The following is a 21551-nucleotide window of genomic DNA, read 5'->3' as shown; positions in this document are numbered from 1 at the left end:
TTAATTGCATCTGGATAAGTAGGTTTCCCCTTGGACTTTCCATAGTGAACATATGTCGGATATACTCGGTCAATCGGTAGATGTGATATCTTTGAACCGTCGAACTTTGGTGTATACCTAGACAACCATATGTCACACAATTAACCCTTTACTGTTTATGATTCTTATGGTTGTGTCCGTTTCAGCCATGAACACCTCCTGGTTTCATGAGTGTATAGAGAATAGGCTTTTGACATAAAATTCTCTTTGAAGCGGCTTCCACTTCACACTCACATAGGTGATTTCTAACCGTGTCATCTCATAGATATACTATTTGGTCAAATCTACCAAACTTAGCAAATCATTAAAAACTTTAAGCTTTATTACCTTATTAACAAGTCTTAAAGTCTTAATATTTTCCTGAACATTGTCTTCATCATGAGAATGGATTGAGTTAATTGACAATGTCGAACCGTCAGCCACAACTTTATTTTTTCTCCTTGAATCTAGCTCTTGGGATCTCCAGTCTGCTAGATAGAGTTACCGTCATGCTGACTTGTCCTAAGCCGTAAACCCATTCCCTTAGATGATCTTTCAACTGCCTCTCTCACTAGGCCTTTCGTTAGTGGATCTGTCACATTATCGCTTGACTTTACATAGTCAATTGTGATAATTCCACTAGAGAGCAGTTGTCTTATGGTGTTATGTCTACGTCGTATATGACGAGACTTCCCGTCGTACATAACGCTCCCTGCCCTACCTATTGCTGCTTGACTATCGCAATGTATGCAAATTGGTCCAACAGGTTTGGGCCAGAATGGAATATCCTCTAGGAAATTCCAGAGTCATTCCGCTTCTTCACCAGCCTTATCCAAAGCAATGAATTCAGATTCCATTGTGGAGAGAGCAATACATGTCTATTTGGAAGATTTCCAAGAGACAACTCCTCCACCAAGTATGAATACATAACCACTTGTGGATTTTACATCATTTGACCCGGTGATCCAATTTGCATCACTATATTCTTCAATCACAGTAGGATATTTATTATAATGCAAAGCATAATGTTGTGCCCATTTTAGATAACCCGACACACGTTTCATAGCCATCCAGTGAGTTTGATTCGGATTACTAGTGTACCGACTCAGTTTACTAATAACACATGCTATATCTGGTCGCGTGCAATTCATAATATACATCAAACTTCCCAACACTCTGGCATATTCCAATTGAGAGTCACTTTGACCTTCATTCTTTTTTAATGTACAACTTAAATCAATTGGAGTTTCGACTACATTGAAATTCAAGTAATTGAACTTATCCAATACATTTTCAATATAATGAGATTGAGATAATGCTAGTCCCTGGGGAGTTTTGATAATCCTGACCCCTAAGATCAAATCAGCAACTCCTAAGTCTTTCATATCGAACTTGCTGGACAACATGCGCTTAGTAGCATTTATATCGTCAATTTATTTACTCATTATTAACATGTCATTAACATATAAACAAACAATGACTTCATGATTCATAACGTTTTTAATGTAAACACATTTTTCACATTCGTTAATCTTGAATCCATTTGCCAACATTATTTGATCAAATTTAGCATGCCATTGTTTGGGTGCTTGCTTGAGTCCATAAAGTGACTTCACAAGTCAGCACACTTTCTTTTCTTTACTAGGAACTATAAACCCTTCAGGTTGTTCCATGTAAATTTCTTCCTCTAACACTCCATTTAAGAAGGCTGTCTTTACATCCATTTGGTGGATTTTAAGATCATGCACTGCTGCTAGTGCTATTAACATCCTAATTGATGTTATCCTTGTTACTGGAGAGTATGTGTCAAAGTAGTCTAGACCTTCCTTTTGTCTGTACCCTTTGACTATCAGACTAGCCTTATATTTGTCAATAGTCCCATCAGGTTTCATTTTCCTTTTAAAGATCCATTTTGATCCTAAAGGTTTATTTCTTGGAAGAAGATCAGTCAATTCCCAAGTGTGATTGCTTAAAATTGATTCAATCTCACTATTGACTGCTTCTTTCCAATAAGTTGACTCTGACGAAGGCATAGCTGCTTTAAATGTTTGAGGCTCATTTTCAAGCAATAGTGCTACAAAATCTGGTCCGAAAGAAACAGATTTTCGTTGTCGAGTACTTCGCCTAGGTTCCTCCTTAGTTAGAATATTTTCCATTGATTCTTCTCGTGGTCGTTTAGGTCTTTCACTTGTTGACTAACTTTCAGTTTTATACGGATAAATGTTTTCAAAAAATTCTGACTTATCTGATTCAATTATCGTATTAACATGAATCTCAGGATTATCAGATTTGTGAACCAAAAATCGACAGGCTTTACTATTCACAGCATACCCAATAAAGACACAATCTATTGTTTTGGGTCCAATTTTAACCCTCTTAGGTAAAGGAACCTCTACCTTGGCTAAACACCCCCACACTTTGAAATATTTCAAGTTGGGTTTTCTTCCTTTCCACAACTCATATGGAATTGATTGTGTTTTTCGATGGGGTACTCTATTGAGTATTTTATTAGCTGTAAGGATGGCTTCCCCACAAAGATTTCGCGGTGAACTAGAATTGATCATTAAGACATTCATCATTTCCTTTAATGTTCTGTTCTTCTGTTCTGCCAAAATTTGACTGCACCTTGCAAAAGGAGATTCATATTCTCCACCCCTATCACTCTGGATTATTTTTTATCTTTAGATTCAATTGGTTTTCCACTTCATTTTTGTATTGCTTAAATGCATCAATTGCTTCATCCTTACTATTAAGCAAATATACATAACAAAATTGAGTGCAATCATCAATAAAAGTTATAAAATACTTTTTCCCACCACGAGATGGTGTTGACTTCATATCGCATATATCTGTGTAAATTAAGTCTAAAGTTTTAGAATTTCTTTCAATAGACTTGTAAGGATGTTTAACAAACTTACTTTCCACACAAATTTCATATTTCGACTTATCTAATTTAAAATCAGGCAATACTTCTAGATTAACCAATTTTCGCAAGGCTTTTGTAATTTACATGTCCCAAACGGGCATGCCATAAATCACTTAACTCCAATAAGTAAACAGAAGCAGAATTTTTATTAATATTGTCAATAACCATTACATTTAGTTTGAAAAGACTCTCATTGAGGTAGCCCTTTCCTATGAACATTTCATTCATACTTATTACAGTTTTATCACTAACTAGGACACACTTAAACCCGTTCTTAACGAGTAGTGCAGCAGAAACTAAATTCTTCCTAATAGTAGGGACATGCTGAACATTGTTTAAAGTCAACACTTTGTCGGATGTCATTTTCAACATTACTTTCCCAGTTCCTGCAATCATTGTTGTTGCTGTGTTTCCCATGAATAAATCTTCATCGTACTCAGCAGGAGTGTATGTAGCAAAGGCTTCTTTTGCAGAGCAAATATGTCTAGTAGCAAATGAGTCGAGAAATCACTCCTTGGGATTTCTAACTATGTTACACTCTGATATCATTACACACAAGTCATCTGCATCTTCTATCTTTTCCACGATGTTTGCTTGACTTTTGTCTTTGCCTTTGTTTTTGTCCTTTCTTGGAGCATGACAATCAGAAGATCTATGACAAGCCTTGCCACAATTATAACAGTTGTCTTTGAATTTCTTCTTGGCCTGTTCTGACTTCTGCCCGTTGGACTTCTTTCTCTTTTTGTCTTCGGTAGGAGCTTCTTCAACAATATTAACTCCAATGGTTGTTGAACTCTTACGCAACTTCTTTTCGGTATTTATGTTATCTTCCTCAATCTTGAGACGAATCACAAGATCTTCAAGCTTCATTTCTTTACGCTTGTGCTTAAGATAATTCTTGAAATCATTCCACGAAGGAGACAACTTCTCGATCATTGCAGCCACTTGAAAAGCTTCATTTACTACCATATCTTCAGCAATCATATCATGGAGAATAAGTTGAAGTTCCTGCACTTGTGATCCAACAGTACTATCTACCATTTTATAGTCTAAAAACTTTGTGACCACAAACTTTTTCAAGCATGCATCTTCTGTCTTATATTTCTTCTCAAGTGCATTCCACAACTCTTTTGAAGTTGTTATTGCACTATAGACATTTTATAAGTCATCCTCTAAAGCACTTAAAAATGTAACCTTTACATAGGAAGTCTGACTGTTTCCATGCTTCAACAATCACAAATTTTTCCCTGTCTGACATATCATCAGCAGGTACTGGAGTATCTTCACTTGTAAATTTCTGCAGACCAAGAGTGGTAAGCCAGAAAAATACTCGTTGCTGCCATCCTTTGAAATTCACACCTGTGAATTTACCCGGTTTCTCTGCTTGTGACACAAGAGTTCGGGTTGGTGCAGTAACAGCCACTGTAACACCAGTGTTTTCCATTTCTGATAAACAAAATCGATACAATATAAGTAAGCAATAAATTATAATTGCAAACTTAAAGGAGTATAAAATCACAAAGATTTTTGTCTCCACCAGAAACACAGATTTAAATAATTTCCTTAAGATTCTTGTCAATCTGTGTTATGAAAATAAAAAATTACTGGTTGTAATAAATCATTCAGAAACACAAAGTAACTGAGATTTTTAGAACCAGTAAATAAGATGAACAGAAATTTATTTATAAAAAATAATTGAATCTGTAAAACTTACCAGAATCTGGAATACTCTTTTTGATAATTTAGGAAGAAAATCAAGTCCAGTGAATTCACAGTGTCCCCTTAAGGAAATTATTCCCCTCTAGTATCCGAGGTTTGATTTGGAATATAACCTCCCAGGGTAAAATGATCTTAATCAGTAGAATATAGATACAAAAAACTCTACTGTCAGCGAATCAATCCATAGCAGGAAAGTACACGAAGAAATATGTGTTTTTAAGAAGAAGGAAGATCAGATAATTCGTTAGTAAATATTCTGAAGATTGAATGGTATTTATAGGCAAGAAGAATATATTCTGAAAGGTTGCAACCCTTTCAAAATTGACACGACCATTAATGAAAGGTTGCAAACTTTCAAATGGTATTGACTGTTCCTGAAAGTTGCAACCTTTCAGAACAGTGGCGGGAATTTTTAACTATAACGGAATTTAAAATGGGTCACGCGCGCGGATCCGAGTCGGGTCGGGTTAACTTTGTTGAAAACATTTCGGTTAACTTCTGTTATCAACTAATTAATTGAAAATAATTTTTGGATCATTTTTTTTTTCAAAGCCAAAGCCAAAGCCGTAGCCGTAGCCGTAGCCGAAGCCAAAGCGAGCGAGCGACGACGACGATGGCGCGAGGGGTGTCCCTCTTTCCAACCCTTTTAACAATTAATAGGAGTGTTTATTTATTTAAACTCTCCTATTTTCATTTCCATTACCGATGAGGAACTATTGCCTTTTTCATTAAAGTATAAGAGGACTTTTCAAGTTCCCAACCTTTCAAGTTCTAAATTTTTCAAATTTCTCTCCTTCCCTCTATTTCCCATCAATAATTCTTGCTACATACCCAACAACTTCTTCATAAGCAACCTGCAAGAAGTGATACAGGATACCTAAATAAATTGCGCGTGATTCAGCTGAGGTATTATTATCTTATAGAATTTATACAAAGTTAAAGAGGATAACAATAATTTTTGCCATAATTTGTGCGATTTGAATCATTATTAAAAAAAAGTACCCTTACTGAAATAAGTAAATTGACATAATAAGAAAATCATATAAAATAGGTACAATTTTATTAAGGACTAGTTATTCCAACTTAATAGTATAAATATATTAAAAGTATTTGAATTAAACTTTTTAGATGTGATATGAACAGATTTAGAAAACAACTACATTGCATTTTTAGAACTATTTTTTATGTACATTAATTTTTATTTTATAACATGCATAATAAATGATGTTCTTGTTGTCGATTCTCATATTTAACTTCTCGATTGAATGAGTACGTAAATCAAATATGATTATTTGACTTTTAATTTTTTTTCATTGATAAACTAAAATTAAACATAAAAATATATTCAATCTGTGAAATTATATATATAATAACATGTTTACCTTACGCCAACAAAAATATTGTTCATATGCCATCTATTAAGAACTGATTTTGTAATAAATATTTGGCTCAAGTCATATGCGGCCCCTTAAAGTTGTTCGCATAATTCACTTAGACACCTCAACTAAGACTATTACCTATTAGACACTTTAATATTAAAGAATATGTATCTATTGAACATAAAATGAAATTTTTTTAAAAAATATTTTGCGTGTAATTCATGCGCATTGACTTAAAAAATGATAAATAAAATTATGAAACTTGGCACATGGACCCAATCTAGCAATAAAATATAATTTTTTTTAATTTAAAAAAATGAAAAATAGTTTCCTTTTATTTATTAATCACAAAAGTATTTATAAAAATCTCCCCCATCACACCTAACCCTTTGACCTTTCTTCTTCCTCTATCCATTCCTCCACCCAGTAACCCCGGCAGCCACCATAACAAAAATAAAAACCTCCCGTTCAAATTTAATCTCCTATCATCTGTTATTCTCCATTTGTTTTGAGATTTTTGTGAAAATAAATAAACGTTAATAAATTGTTTTTAAGATTCATGACCAAAAAAAATTTAAAGTATGTTGAATTTTTTAATATCATCTTTAATAAATTAATGAGTGGCAGATGTTTGTTCAATCGGAGTGATCGAAATAGAGATAGACGAATATTGATCAATTTTTAACTCCAATGTTCGAATTTTTCTTCTTCTCACATATTAAATTAGCAGATTTTTTTACAAAAAATGAAAAAAAAAAGAATGAAACAAAATGCTAAGAATTTTGAAACCATTAGAATGGTGGGGGAAGAAGATAACCACTGATGCTAAGAATTTTGAAATCATTAGAATGATGGGAAAGAAGATAACCATTGGTGCATGGGTATGGTGGTTGGGTTGGGTTGGGGTTGATAGAAATAGGGAAGAAGAAGAACATATCTTCTTTTTTGTTAATTATTTTTTTTAAAATTAACTTAGGGGTATAAATTAAGAAAAAAAGGGAAAATATTATTTTTAATTAATTAACGCGCTCAAGGAAAGTGAAATACACGTTTTTTGCCATGTCAGCATTTTGTGTCTAACAGGAATGACTTTTGAACAAATAAAGTGTTCAATTGGCATAAGAAATAGTTGAGGTGTCTAAATGAATTATGCGGACAACTTTGAGTGGGTAGAGATGACTTAGGCCTAAATATTTCGAGCAACATCGTAATTTGTGTATGAGATCATAGAGATAAGGAGATGACATATAATGAATAAAGAAGAAAGAATGATAGATATTTGTGGAAAAGATGAAAACTTAGAAAAGTATAGCAAAATGCTAGAGAAACTTTGAATAGTAGAAAAGATTTGATGCTTTCTTGATGTTCCATTTCATGTGTGCTTTCTTTTATCTTCTTGTTGCACTAAAATTGTCATATTATTCATTGATGGGATTCAAGTAGAAAGTAGCTTGGGAAAGAAGAAAAAGGTAGGAAAGGAGGCAAAATTGGAGTGAGTAGTTTTGCGTAAAAGGTAGCTTGGAGAAGAAGCCAACAAATGAGGCAAACTTGACGTGAATAGTTCTGCCCTAAATTATTAAAAAAATATATAAATATAATGAGATATGAGCTTTGTGTTATAAATCAATTGAATAGTGGATGTCCATTCTGGTTTAAATATGATGCAAATGTAATTGAGAATTCATGTGGTTTGTATGATGAAGAAATAAAAGATTCTTTAAGAATTCTCTTGTGTTGCTTGTTCTCTTGTAAATGATCATTGTACCAGCTATAGTTGGAATTGTAATCTCCTGAAGTTTTTGGAACATATAAAAAGGTGAATATGACACATTCACCTGTCATGTGGGTCATTTTCAACTATATGATCGATGCATCTATGAGATGGTCACATATGCTTTATTGTCAACTTACAAATTGATTTTTGTAAGATTGTTTGCTCAAATTTCTAATTAAGAGCACAATTCTAAATTATGAAATTCTATTGATAATGCTGGATGGTTTAACAGAAATTGTATGTCTCCAAATTATAGCTAAACCATGGGTATGAGAGCAAAACTCCCAAATATGATTTGATATGAGATATTTTTTATTTAACATGTAGAAACACATGTATGCATCATGCCAACAATGTTTTTCCATCATAATTGATTCAGGGTCAGGAATCAAACAATTTCTATCTAAAATTTGAATATTTGGTACGTGATTTAATTGCTCCACCATGTACCAGATGGATTTCAAATGATATGGGGTTGAATGTTAGATATCTAACATTACGGGGAGAGATGACTCACAACTAAAACTTATTATAAGGTTAATTATGAATTATTTAGATCCTCGTTAAAAGAAAATGTGAACTTGAAGTTCAAGTGATAATTCATTTGCATAATGTTGCAAATCTATTGTCGGAACCCTATGTTATAATTCAGATGCAAATGCTCCAATAAAAAGTCTTTAAAGGATAGAGTTTATGATACGTCTAAAGCATAATAAACCAATCGATTTCAAGCGTAAAATTCTTTGAAGAAGGAGATGAGCAAATAATAAATATGGTCATGATAATGAGAAAAGTGCTATAAAAGAGCCCATTGACATAATACTCCATAAAACCTTGAAAAAGGTTCACATACCTGAAAAATGAAGAGATCTCGATAATTTATGTTATATTGGAATCATTTATAAAATAACCGTTGACAGTATATTTGATATAAAGTAGCGCCCAATGATATAAATTATGATGAGGATTTTTAATTCAAATCTGTCATAGAGTGTGAACAAATAAATTATTGTCCAAGTAAAATGTATAATTCAAGTATATTTTGTTTGGCTTAAAAAAGTGACTCTTTGGATTGTTAGTTCATAAATCAAGGTATAATGTCAGTGGGTACAAATAAATTATTATGCGATAACATAACTGTAAGATATCAAGTACGACTTGTGCCTTGGGGCATAAAGGTTTGTCGCAAAAAAAAATTGACATTATTGGAGATGTTTTCTCCCATGGTGGATGCAATGAGATTTGCTTTGATTTGAAAATATATAAAAAATTGAATACATGTAATGAATAATTATCATGTCTAGCTAAACAATATTGGGGGTTATATGAAAATCCTTAAAGCAATCAAGGTGTTCGGAGCATATAAAAGTTTGAAAGAAAAGATTCAAGAATTCTTATATGGATTGATATAATCAAGGAGGAAAAGGGTACAAAAAGAATTACTCTAATTGTCCTTACATTTTCATGAAAATGTCAAGATCTGAATTTGTTATAATAGTTGTGTATATTGATGACTTGAACATTATTAACACTCCTAAAGAACTTTTGAAAGCTAATGAGTGTTCGAGAAGGAAATTTAAAATGAAATGATCCTAGAAAGACAAAAAAAAAAAATTTGACCAACAGAATGAGAATTTGACGAATTTAATATTTATCCATCAATCAACATAACACAGAAACATTTTGATGCAATTTTATGTGGATAAATCACATTCATTGAGTACCACAATGATTGTGAGATCGCCTGGCATAAATAAATCATTGAGTATCTGAATGATTATGAGATCAATTTGACATAAATAAAGATTCACTTTGATCCCAAAAGAAGGATGAAGAGCTTCTTGTAAATTTACTGGCAACAGTTCCTCCTCAACAAAAAGGACTTGAAATGGTGTTACAACACATACTTGGATATCTTCGAAGGACCATAGACATGAGTTTATTCTATCTCGAAGAATTCAAGTCGAAATTGATTGATTACACAAATGTAGTATATTTATGTGATCCGCAAATAGTTCGATCTGAAACACATGACAATCACTAAAACAAACGGTGATAACCACATCTTCAAACCATACAAAAATAAATGCCCTCATGAAGTAAGTTGAGAGTGCGTCTGATTGAGATCAATAACACACCACATTAAGGAAATGTGTGATTTTTCTTTGAAAAAAATACCAACTAGTATATACGATGATAATCAACTGCAAATGAAAGTGCTCACAAGATGATTGTTGCAATGAATAAGTTGAATGATCAATTTACTTACAATTACGAGGTCATGACGAATAGAATAATATTCAAGAATGTATTCGGCTAAGGTCAAAACCTCATCATATCCATGAAATCAGACAATGATATATCATGATGGGTTCAACCATGCAACATCTTCGTGAATGCGATTTGATCACAAAGCCATAGTCACTATCAATACTTGAGAAGTTACTATATAATATTTGAGGACATCATCACAAGGAATTAAGTGATATTTTGATTCGAGGGAGTATAATACGCGTTACGTTCTTTTTTTCTTGATCGAGGCTTTGTCCCACTGAATTTTCCTGTCAAAGTTTTTAATGAGACAACAAATAATGCGGATCAAGAGATATTTGTACTATTTTTCCTTCACCCCACAGAGTTTTTCCTAGCAAGATTTTAACGAGATACATCATCAATGAACATCCAAGGGGGAGCGTTATAAATCCATTGAATAGTGGATGTCCATTAGGTTTATTCAAGAACAACAAATCAAATTTATGTATGTGCATTCCCTACATGATATATGAATCTCTCCTTTTGGATAACAATGTAGATACCTATGTATCTATTAGATAGATGATTTTTGTGAGCGATATCTCAACATTATGAATAGAAAATTTCATTCATCATTTAAATAACACACTTGAATAAAAGAAATTTTTTTTTCTTTATCTACTTTTGTTATATTTATATAATTTTGAGCTTAAATTTTATAATTTATAAATAATTTTACTTTTTGAATTGCAAATATTATTTTTTCTTTTGATCAGTATTTCTTTTTATATTTCTCAATCATATTTTTAGATTATCTTAAAAGCTTCAATTAAATTGAACTTACTCTATCTTACCATTCGATAACTTACTCCATCGTATCATTTGAGATGGCACTCCCAATAAATATACAAACATCTTTGTCTGTGCACCTACCTTACGAAACAATAAACCTCTTATCGCCTTCTTCCTTCCTCCGATCACCGATCACCGACCAAACAACATCTGGTAAGTTTACTCCTTTTTTTCTCTCGAATTTCTTCCGCCAAAATTGATTATTTTCTCTTGAATCTTCAGTTTTGTCTCTGGCTATGTGTATGAGTTTTTTTTTTCTGTTTGTATAGAAGGTAACCCTAGGTATAGAGAAAAGTAAAATTGGAATATTGAGTTTTTCGTCTAGAATTTTGATCAGATCATGTAAGTTGATGTTTTGTGGCTAACGAGTAAACTTCTCACTTTAAAACCCTACATTTTGTTTCTCCAAGTAAACTTTTTTATATTGCGGTTTGCTATTTGGGTATCTTTCTCTTTAATTGGGTATGTTTTGCTATAAAACTGCATGCTTTTGGTATTTTCCATTGTGTCACTTAATTTTTCATTTTTAAGATTCTCAACAATGCTTAAGTTCTCATTATTGGCTGGAAGGAATTCTCCTTTGGTAAATAAGTTCATTTATATTCTAGTACTGGAATTGGAGCTGAACCCGTTTAGTTTGGGGTTGAGGCTTAGTTGGTTTGATTGTATATTGGATTAGTTTCCTCCATATTTTCTTGTAGGCTTTTGGCCTCCTACAATTTTTAAGAGAATTTTTAGTAACACATCTGGCTATATTTTTTTTTTGTAGAAGTGTATAAAGAACAGAATAGAGGAAAAATCTTTGTGAGCGCACCTTACGAAACTACAAATACTGATTATTTTTTTAAAAAAAAATAGCCCCAAACCGGACGCTTGATTACCTGGAAGAGAGATGTCTATGGAGGGTGCACCATCTTTTCTGACTTGGGATGAAATTGAGCTTTCAGAAAGGTACTCTTTTCTTCTTTTTTTTGGGCCAGTTACCCAGCAAAGAATTGTCTTTTTCTTTTTTGGGGTTTATTCTTGATTCATTAAGCAACAATTTGGTCAAAATTGCTTTCTAATTGTCATGTTCAATTTTGTAGTTATCTGGTGTGTTGTATGTTCCAAGAAGCAGCAACTTTGTCTTCCTCAATTATTGAGCAATTAATTGAGAAAAATGGTAAAATGAATGAAGACAATTGCGAATTGGGTGATATGTTGGAATCAGCTGCCATGATTTTGGTGCAGTCCTACAAAGAGCTGGGGAGGTACTTGTTTATGCCACTTCTATTCATTTATGTATTACCTGCATTTTCTTATTCTATTACAAGACTTTTGAAAATATCGTTTGCCTGAGTTAGGGTTAAATGACAATCTTACTTGAGCATTGAGAGTTGCTTCATTATTAGCTGTTACAAACTGTACTGCAGAGGGCCATTACCCATTTCAAAAAAAAAAACTGTACTGCAGAGGAATATGTTTGTCCCCATCTGCGTTGAATTGATAGAGTCTCGGTTGTTAGGTAGGAAGAAAAATGTTTTTAGGAAAATAAGAGGGTTTCTTACTTATTTTCTTGTGATCGGTATGTAAGAGAATTTTTTACACTAAAAGCATTTGTATATAACACTACGGGAGGTGGGGTTGGAGATGAAGATGAGGTGTATTGGGGGCAGGAGCACACAACTAATATAGAATGCCACTTGTGAACTTGTTTTTCCCTCCTACTAGGGAAGTCATTATTTCCTAATTTTAAGGAACTTGTTTTCCTCGAGAAAATGCTTTCCAAAAGTGTTGACTAACCGAACATGGCAAAACTGGAAACTAAATGTTTTCCTCCAAATAGAACACATATATTCTGATCTATGTTGCTTGGACTCTTCAAAAATGTCAATGGTGCATGTCAGATTCTCCACAACTAGTATATTATTGGAGAATCCAACGCTGTTACAGCATCGGAAGTGAAGAGTCCACACAACTAAGATTCTGATATTGCTTGGATTTATGAGTACATCTGAAATGCTTTGTATGGAGTGGCTCTGATGTATCTGTCTTATTGGTCAGACTAGTGAACTGCTTTCTCATCTTTTACTGTTTCTCGATGTGGTAATCCTGCTGCTTTCTTTTGTAGAAAAAAACGCTTGTGTGCTTTCATTCGGACACTAATATGGTTTATATGTTTGACAGGACATCAGAAATACTGAAGCAGCTGAAAATGCTATTTGGATCAGTCAGTGCTGTTCCTGCCCAAGTTTTCCTTACTGGGTACCTCATTTCTTGGACATGCTATTTCCCTAATAATTGCACATCTTCGTTTAGCACAGATAATTGTCCACATGAGTTTGATGTTTCTCAGCTTGGTGGTCTAGTGAGATGATTTTTCCTTTTAATAAGGTTGGGCGTCATTGTTGGAATACAACTTTAATTACCATTCTCAATTTTATGCTGCAATTGATTTATCATTCACTTTTTTTCATACTAGATCTCTATAACTTGAATTGTTTTAATCGCATAAAATAGAAGAGTGCCTTTAAAAATCGAGACACACTCTTTGCATTGTTATTCTTTTGGTTTTGAGATCCTGAATCTGAAATCATGTACTCCCTGGTATCCCATGTATCCAAAGTGAACAGGAAAAAGTTTCATGATCCCTCTTCCGAGCTTGAAATGTTCTTATTATTGCAAGGTTGCTCCTCATAACTTCCTTTTCCTTCACCATTTTTAGATAGGCTCCCTTCTTTGATATGGAAATGATTCTACACTTTTTCTCCAGGGTGTGTCTCCAGATACCAGATGGCCCTTCTGCTGAAGTTCAAGAAATTCTAGAGGAATTCCTTATGAAGTGGCGATATGTTGATGGAAAGTATTATACTGTTGCAAGCATGGAAGAATTTAGCAATCAGATTTCCCTTGGAGTTGATAAGTACCTGGAAATTGTTGAGCTCTATGTGATAACCTTTTTGGGGAGGATTCTAGGAAATTTGGATCTTGCTATCTCTTGGGTTGAGAAATTCCCTCTACCTGAGGAGAAGAGGCAGGTAAACAATAATCTTTCTTGCTTCATTTTATTAAAATGGTGGTCTCATGTTATTTTTTTTCTTTTGTCCCCTACACTCTTCCAGTTTTTTTTGTGCAGGGCATCAAATTGGAGTAACTGTGTTGTTTTCCTTGTATAAGTATGTTGTTGGAATTTATATTCTTGAGGTTCTTAGCACTATGAGTTGAACTTCCTTGGTGATTTATGGTTGAATATATAGTCTAATACGCCCTAATTTTTTGAGATTAAACTTTGTTGAAAGAGAAATATGCTTATAGGAACTGTACAGTGCAGTCTGACTGAGACACCTTTGTTGTGTTTTGATATGCCGTTGGTGGTTTGGCTATTTTGTGACAGAGTAACTTATAGCTTGGGAATTTTCTAATTATTTCTCTGTATTCCAGGACCTTTTGAGGCAGTTGCACTCCATGAATACTTTAAAGCTGGTCAGCACTTCGCAGTCCTCAGCTTTACCGCTCCAAATAGATGAATGCACAACTGATTCCACTTCCCTGATTGAAGAAAAATCATGCAATGGAACAGCAAATATTTTGGAACACAGAGACCTGTCTAAGGGAGAGAACACCAAGAAACAATCAATTCTGGAGTTCCCTAGACGGAGAACTCCATTGTGGTGGTTTCGTACAGTCACTTTGAAGTTCGGAAGTAGTCGCTTGGTCTTATCAAATGGAAGTATCTCTCTTGGTTTTTTGGCGGCACTATTTTACTATATCGTGCGGAGAAAACAAGCCTCTTTATGGAGGTAATATAGTCTCTCTGCCACTTCTCTTCTAGAGAAAGAAGAATTTACTCTTATTATGATTTTCTTCATCTTATAGCTGTGGGATACACATATTGTTGTGTAAAATCTACCAAATTTTCTCATGACATGGTCACTGTATAGGATAAAGAGAATTAGAGCACAACTTCTGAATTGAAAGATGTTTTTCCCTTATCAACTTAAGTTGCATAGTATTAGCACATGGTTTAGTGGACATATCAAATTGACAAATTCCCTCCGTTATCTTGAAACACTAAAACTGATTCTTGATCTTTCATTTATTGTTTTTGCTGGATCAAAGTCAAATTCAACTTACTGTAGACAGTGGATGGAAATGCACTTTATATTTGATTACTGCGGCTGTGTGGCACTAATGTGAAGCTGTGTATAAAGATACATCATATTTGAACCTAGACTTGTTAACAGTAAACATCTCTAAAGTATACCCTAAAGTTCAAGGACATCCCAAATGCATCTCAATTACAAGAAACATTTGTGATGTATCAAAAAATGAACAACTTTGATCCAAAGTTTAACTTTCCATCCAAACACTAAGTGAAAAACAAATAAAAAATGCAATGCTCACGATACACTTTTGAAACAGAAAAAATAGAATATGCTCTCTCCTCACCATTTGAGTAACTACTCTATCTTCTTCCTCAAATTCCATAGAAATGTTAGGGAAGAATCACATGCTCAACTTTATTCAATCATTGAATTCTATCCCGATCAACCTTACAGACAGCTCACAAAAGACTCAACACTATTGATTCGTTAATGATAAATGGTGAACAATCTAATGATCCCGTTGCTATTAAGGATGCAATAGTTGCTTTCTATCAAAACCTGTACAAGGAAGATGAATGTTGGAGGCGAAATCTCAACATTCTAGATGTACAGGGCATAACATTAGAAGAGCATGAGGGGTTAGAAAGGGCTTTTGAAGAGGAGGAGGCGCTGGAAGGGATTAAGATGTGTAGCAGGCAAAGCCCCTGGGCTAGATGGGTGTACATTATGGCTTTCTTCCAAGCTTTCTGGGACACGGTAAAAAGAGATCTGATGCGAACCTTCCATAAGTTCCACTGCATGCAGAGGTTTGAAAAAAGCTTCAATGCCACTTTCATGGCCTTGTATCCAAAGAAATTGAGGGCAAATAACTTAAGAGGACTTCAGGCCTATTAGCCTTCATGAGGGGTATACAAAATAATAGCTAAAATATTGTCTGAGAGATCAAAGAAGGCGATGAGTTGGTTCATTAACAATCATCAGATGACTTTTGTCGAAGGGAGACAGATAATGGATGCTGCACTTATTACTGGTGAACTAATTGATACCAGAATTAGAGATGATGTGCCAGGGGTGATGTGCAAGTTGGACATAGAAAAGGCTTATGATTACCTAAATTGGAACTATCTAATCAACACTCTTAGACAGATGGGATTTGGGGTTAGATGGCTCAAATGGACTGAATTTTGCATAAAACCGCCACGTTCTCTATTTTGATAAATGGAAAACCTGTAAGTTCTTTTCCAGCAGAAAGGGGTCTTAGGCAAGGAGACCATCGTCACCCTTTTTGTTTTATTATTGCGATGGAGGGACTGGAAAGTTTGTTGAGAATCAGCCCTTATGGAGTGATATCCCATAAAATATGGATAGGAGGGGCAGTGGTGCACAAATGAAGTGATTACTACCTATGAAGTGTGAGTTTGGAGGTCCATTAGAAATCTCTTATTGACAAGGCAAACACAAAGGTAAAAATTGGAAGGGGGGGGGGGGGGGGGGGGCACAAAATCTCTTTCTGGAAAGAGGATTGGAGTGGCGATGGAACCTTGCTATCTTTATTTCCTGGGCTCTTCTCTATATGTGTAAGCCCTGAACGTAGCATACAGGAAATGTGTCACCATAAGGATGGAACTTGGTTTTTATGAGGTTTCTTAATGATTGGGAAATAACCTGGGTGATAGATTTGCTGAATAAGATTACTGGATTCCCTGAGACCAACATGGAATAAGAAAAATTGATATGGCGTGTTCTCTGCTAATAGAGTTTACGAATGAGAATAAGCTAAAAATTCAGGCAGAGCAGCAGGCCCTTGGATACCATTTGGAAGAGCGTGGCTCCACCAATGGTGAAGAGCTTACTTGGTTAGTGGCTAAGAGAGCTTGCTTGACATATGAGTCTATGCAGAAAAAGGGTATTAACATTGCCTTAAGATGTATACTATGCAAAAAGGCACTTGAGACCAGCAAGCACTTTTTCCTTCTGTGCGAAGCAACTGCCCAAGTGTGGGAACTCTTCAGCCTAGCTAATATGAACTGGAGCATGCCAGAGAACAAAGTAGACCTCCTGAGTTGCTGGATTATCTGGAAGGAGAGAAATCAGAGGATCTTTCAAGGAAAAGAATGCTCTGTACAGAATATTAAATGGAAACTTATTACTACTTTAGGCTTTTGGTGTAAAGAATAGAATATAAGAAAGAAATCCAATTAGTGGATTTTATAGGTTCCTTGTAACTAATTATGACTATTTTGTAATTTTCGGAGGTGGCCTGCATAGCCCTAAATGCTGATCAATCCAAAATTTTCCCATTTTTTTTTAAAAAAGCTTGCTTCTTACAAGTATTCCCCAGTATAAAAATGTGTTACTATCTGTTAACTCACTTAAGCATTCTTTCTTGACTTGCCTGCAAAAATCGGCAGTACAAAGTGCAAAAAAGAAGAACTTATTTCTGTTCATCTGTTTTAACCTATACTCATTGGGAATTACTGCTCTAGTAATGCTGCCAAATTATCAAGAAAGTTTGTCAGCTCTTTTCAAATTTCAATTTTCTGATACTCCTTCGACTGTGTCTTTTTTTTTTTTTTTTGGTTTTGCCTAGAGAAATCTTCTACTGCAATAGTCCAGATGACTGAAAGTTTCTATCAATGCTCGATGTTTTTGGCAAATTTTTGCTCATCAATGTTATCTTCTTCCTGGAGTCAAAACTATGTAATTAATCTGATTAGCATAAACTATCATGGAGAACGTTTAGCAGATGCAATTTCACACAAAAGATACACGCATATTTAAGTGCCTTGTTGAAGCAAAAACATTTTCGGTTTTCAGAAAGCTTGATCAAATATACTACTAGCTAGCTTCCAGTGACTTCACATTTTTTTAGACTGTATACTGCTGAAATTATTATTGACCGTATGAGAAAATAGAAAGACTTGAGAAGCATGGGCTTCTGCACTTACTTTTTTGCTCGGATTTAGGTAAGAAGATAGTTCTACTCTCAAATGGGGACGAAAGAATATTTTCAGCTTCCATTTGGTGAATCATGTGCTATGCATGTGTTTTTGAAATATTTGTTAGTTTTTGGATGTAAAGTTGACTCTGGATTAAAATTTGTTAATTTTTTGAATACATCAGGATGTTTCTTGTTTATTGAGAAACATAAAGGATGTACATGCTTTAGGACTCGTTTGGTTGGGAACAAGTTATCCTGGGATTAGTTATCCAAGAATTGTTATCCCACCCTCAATGTGGATAAAAATAACACTACAATCCTGGGAGTAGGATAAGTTATCCAGCGACTTTATCCCAACCAAACATGGGATAAACTCATCCTAAAACTGATCCTGGGATTAGTGAGCCCTTATCCCTCCTGCCAACTGAGCCCTTAGAATATATTTTAAGGCGTTTTCCATCAAAAACCTTTGGAGAACTAACTTGTCAGGAAATGGAATCAGGTTTAGAAGATATAAAACATTGTTTAGCACGTGAAATAAGTCTATTTATCTATTGGGTTGGCTCTATAATTCTAGCTTTTTGTATTGCACGTAGTCATGAGAAACCTTTGATGTTAAGGGCATAAACTCTTGTAGTAGTTGCATCAGTTAAGAGTCGCCTGGTTTTGTTGCCGTATGCACATAGGTAGCAAGTAAACCTCATTCAAGCACATGATGCAACTGAGCCTCTTTAGCAGTGTTTCATGTTATACCTGTGGGTGTATGAGAATCTCATATCATAGTCAGAATCACTTATATCTGTCTTTTAAGTTTGCTGCCAATCCAAAACTCTAATGGAATTATAGAATGATGTGAAGATGTCCAGTTAAGCATATTGTTTTTGTATCGGTTCGTTCTGCCATCTTTTCTGGCATTGTTAAGTTTGCAAATGCTAGGCTATTACGTACTTGGACTTGGCTTATGTTAGACATGTATTGTTTGTGAATTAAGTGAGATCTCTCTGGGCTTATTGTCTTGACTGACTTTTCCCCATTTGGTATTACAGTGTTCTTAAGAGACAAGCTTCATCTACGAAGAAAGCTTTGGTTGACTTCTGGCAACTTGCATTCTCTTATCAAGTGAATCCTCTTGCTGCTGTTCAACCACTCCCGCCTGCTACACTTGGAAGCCGGTGATGCTCAATTTTGTTCCTCATAGTTGCTCAAAACCAGAGCTGTTGTAGATGAATAAAAGATCACTGAAGATATTGCTGCTATCTTCAAGATAAATAAAAGTTGGAGCGGAACATCCAGAAATACAATATAAATCACTTACATCAAGATCACATTCTTTGCCAATAGAGTGCTTCTTTCATAACTTTGTCTTGCCTATATTCTATGGCATTAATTTATTCTCTTAGCAAAGAGGAAGTCTCAGATTTCTCAATGTTAAATTTCATGCAGTGGTAGTGTGGTACCATTCAATTTATGTCGAGTTTTTAACTGTTGAACATCACTCTGAAGTTGTTTTTCATTCATTGAATGAAAATTTAAGCTGAAGATTTTGGATGTGCATACAGTGAGTGCCTTGTGTATTCCTTAGGTCTGTTGAACCCTCCCACAATGTGGAGATGTCATAAATAAAGTGTTGATAATTGACAAAGATGGTTCTTTGCCAATTATTCGAGCTCAACCAAGACAGTTGCTCGAACCATCATGTTGCCTTTTTATTATAATTTATTTTAAATGATTTTTTGGGCCCTTGGAGTCCAAATGTTAATTAATTAAGAGTAAGTTTTAGAAATAACAAATATAATAATTATAGTAGCGTTCTATAGCTACAGTTTGTTGTTTGTGCTCAATAGACATTATGTTTGCTATTGAACATTTGATTTGTATAAATTAGGCGCTAATTCGTGTGTCTCTTAAAATTAAATTTGTATATGTATATGTTTTCTGTGCTTGCTGATTGTATATGTATACATAAATACACGTGAAATCTTTATATAGATACAAATTTATATAACAGTGGCGAGCGAGATTGAAAGAAAGCGAGAGAGGTGAGCGACAGAGGGCATTTACATAAAATTTGAATTCGTATGCAATTGAATTGAGTTAAAACATTTGCATCTGCATATATATATATATATATATATATATATATATATATATATATATCCTTGTTCAGATTATATCATTGCTTAGTTTGTATTGTTCAACCATGTACTTTATTCGACTTAGTATCTATATCTTGCATGCTCAGTACATTTCTAGTACTGACGCATACTTTGCGCTACATTATTTCATGATATAGGTTTAGGTACTCAACATCCAGATCATGCATCGATCAATTTTCGATCCCCATTCAGTAGCTTCAGTGGTGAGTTTTCATATTTCGAGGACAATAGACATGTGTTCTATTTTAGACTTTATATCCCGTTTTCAGTTTTGTTAAGTTAGATGTGGCATGTCCCAACAACTCAACTCAATTAGAGGCTTTCCAGACATATTAGTAAATGCAGCTTGAGCTGTTAAGTGGTGTTTCATTCATCACTGTATTTTCATTATATTTTATAGCTCAAACTAGTTGGATTTTCCCCATATTTAGTTATCCATTGTTTGAGTTTCCTCATAGTTCATGTCTTATTCAATTATTCTAAGTATGCTTGATATATGCCAGACACAAGGTTAGCTTGGGGTCGCTCGTGATCATGTCCCGTGTTATAGCAAGGGGATAGCCTCGGGGTGTGACAAGTTCTAGGAGTACTTATGCATAATCCCTAATAATAAATACCTTTATAAAATAGTGATAATTAAATTTAAATATTTAAATTAGTCTGGATGTAAATTTTATAAGACTATGAAATAGTCGTGAGACATGACCCAACAAACAATTAAAATACATTAGCTACCTTACAACAAATTGAACAACTAAACAAGAAAAAAAAGATTGTGTCGTGGATGAATTAGTGTAATGAATCTCAAAGTCATTTTTTCTATTTAAATATTTTTTACGTTTAGAGCTTTTTTATATCCATCTCAAGTCATTTATGACTTGTTCGGGCTAACAGTTAGGTCACCTGATCATTCGATTGGGCTTTATACAAGTTTTCTTTAGATTTTTCGAAGTTTAGATATTTGGCCGCGGTCAGACTTAAAATAAACGACCTCATAATGCAATTTTAATGGCTTAGTTAGCCCCAAAATGTCGAGTTTAGTTATGGTTTTTTGGCTCAGGTTTCAGGACTTCATGATTAATTTCAAACAATCATGTGGCTTATGGCTAAAATAAAGCCTTGGTGTGGAATTCACTTTTTGTCGAGACAACCCTCGTTAGAAGTTTCAGCATCTCTGTTGACTCCAGAATATCAATTTTAGTGGGGGTAATATAATTTGCTTATGTTCACGGGATTCCAAACCAATCTTGAGCACCCGATCTAAGTCAAGAGAGACTTGGCAGGCTTGGGCTAGTGTCTGTGCTGGTGTAGGTGCTTAAGCGGCCCTAGATCGCTTACGCAGTATCCTCTTTAGTGACCAAGAACTGCTTTAATAGTCATTGCACATAGTTATATTCTTCTTCTCTATCATTTTATTCTTAGAAAGATTAGATGTTGGAGCTCGAGTT

General features: G+C 34.4%; 2 protein-coding genes across 5 annotated transcripts in view; both read left to right on the top strand.

Moving 5' to 3' along the window:
• LOC138337152 (uncharacterized) overlaps nucleotides 1-21551 on the top strand; it is a 74760-nt gene that overhangs the window by 45647 nt on the left and 7562 nt on the right. The gene's annotated exons all lie outside the window — the stretch shown is intronic.
• LOC101257874 (protein APEM9) lies at nucleotides 10917-19710 on the top strand. 2 transcript variants are annotated; one of them, XM_004242842.4, is made up of 7 exons: nucleotides 10917-11074; nucleotides 11691-11872; nucleotides 12007-12171; nucleotides 13088-13165; nucleotides 13674-13938; nucleotides 14342-14700; nucleotides 18994-19710. In XM_004242842.4, exons 2-7 carry the CDS (start codon nucleotides 11814-11816, stop codon nucleotides 19121-19123), a joined length of 1056 nt encoding a protein of 351 aa, XP_004242890.1. In that variant the 5' UTR covers nucleotides 10917-11074; nucleotides 11691-11813; the 3' UTR covers nucleotides 19124-19710. The 2 variants fall into 2 exon arrangements, with proteins under 2 accessions (XP_004242890.1, XP_004242891.1); XM_004242843.4 differs by having other exon boundaries at nucleotides 10932-11074; nucleotides 11780-11872.

Source organism: Solanum lycopersicum, chromosome 7 (assembly GCF_036512215.1).
Source record: "Solanum lycopersicum chromosome 7, SLM_r2.1".
Lineage (NCBI taxonomy): Eukaryota > Viridiplantae > Streptophyta > Magnoliopsida > Solanales > Solanaceae > Solanum > Solanum lycopersicum.
Note: the sequence above shows the minus strand (reverse complement) of the source record. Positions and strands in the feature narration are given on the sequence as shown.

What these genes read in the sequence shown, in the direction of transcription:
- LOC101257874 (XM_004242842.4), top strand. Translation starts at nt 11,814, where the DNA reads ATGTCTATGGAGGGTGCACCATCTTTTCTGACTTGGGATGAAATTGAG. An exon ending in TCCTACAAAGAGCTGGGGAG is followed by an intron (nt 12,172 to 13,087) that starts GTACTTGTTTAT and finishes TATGTTTGACAG; the next exon opens with GACATCAGAAATACTGAAGC. An exon ending in TACCTGAGGAGAAGAGGCAG is followed by an intron (nt 13,939 to 14,341) that starts GTAAACAATAAT and finishes TCTGTATTCCAG; the next exon opens with GACCTTTTGAGGCAGTTGCA.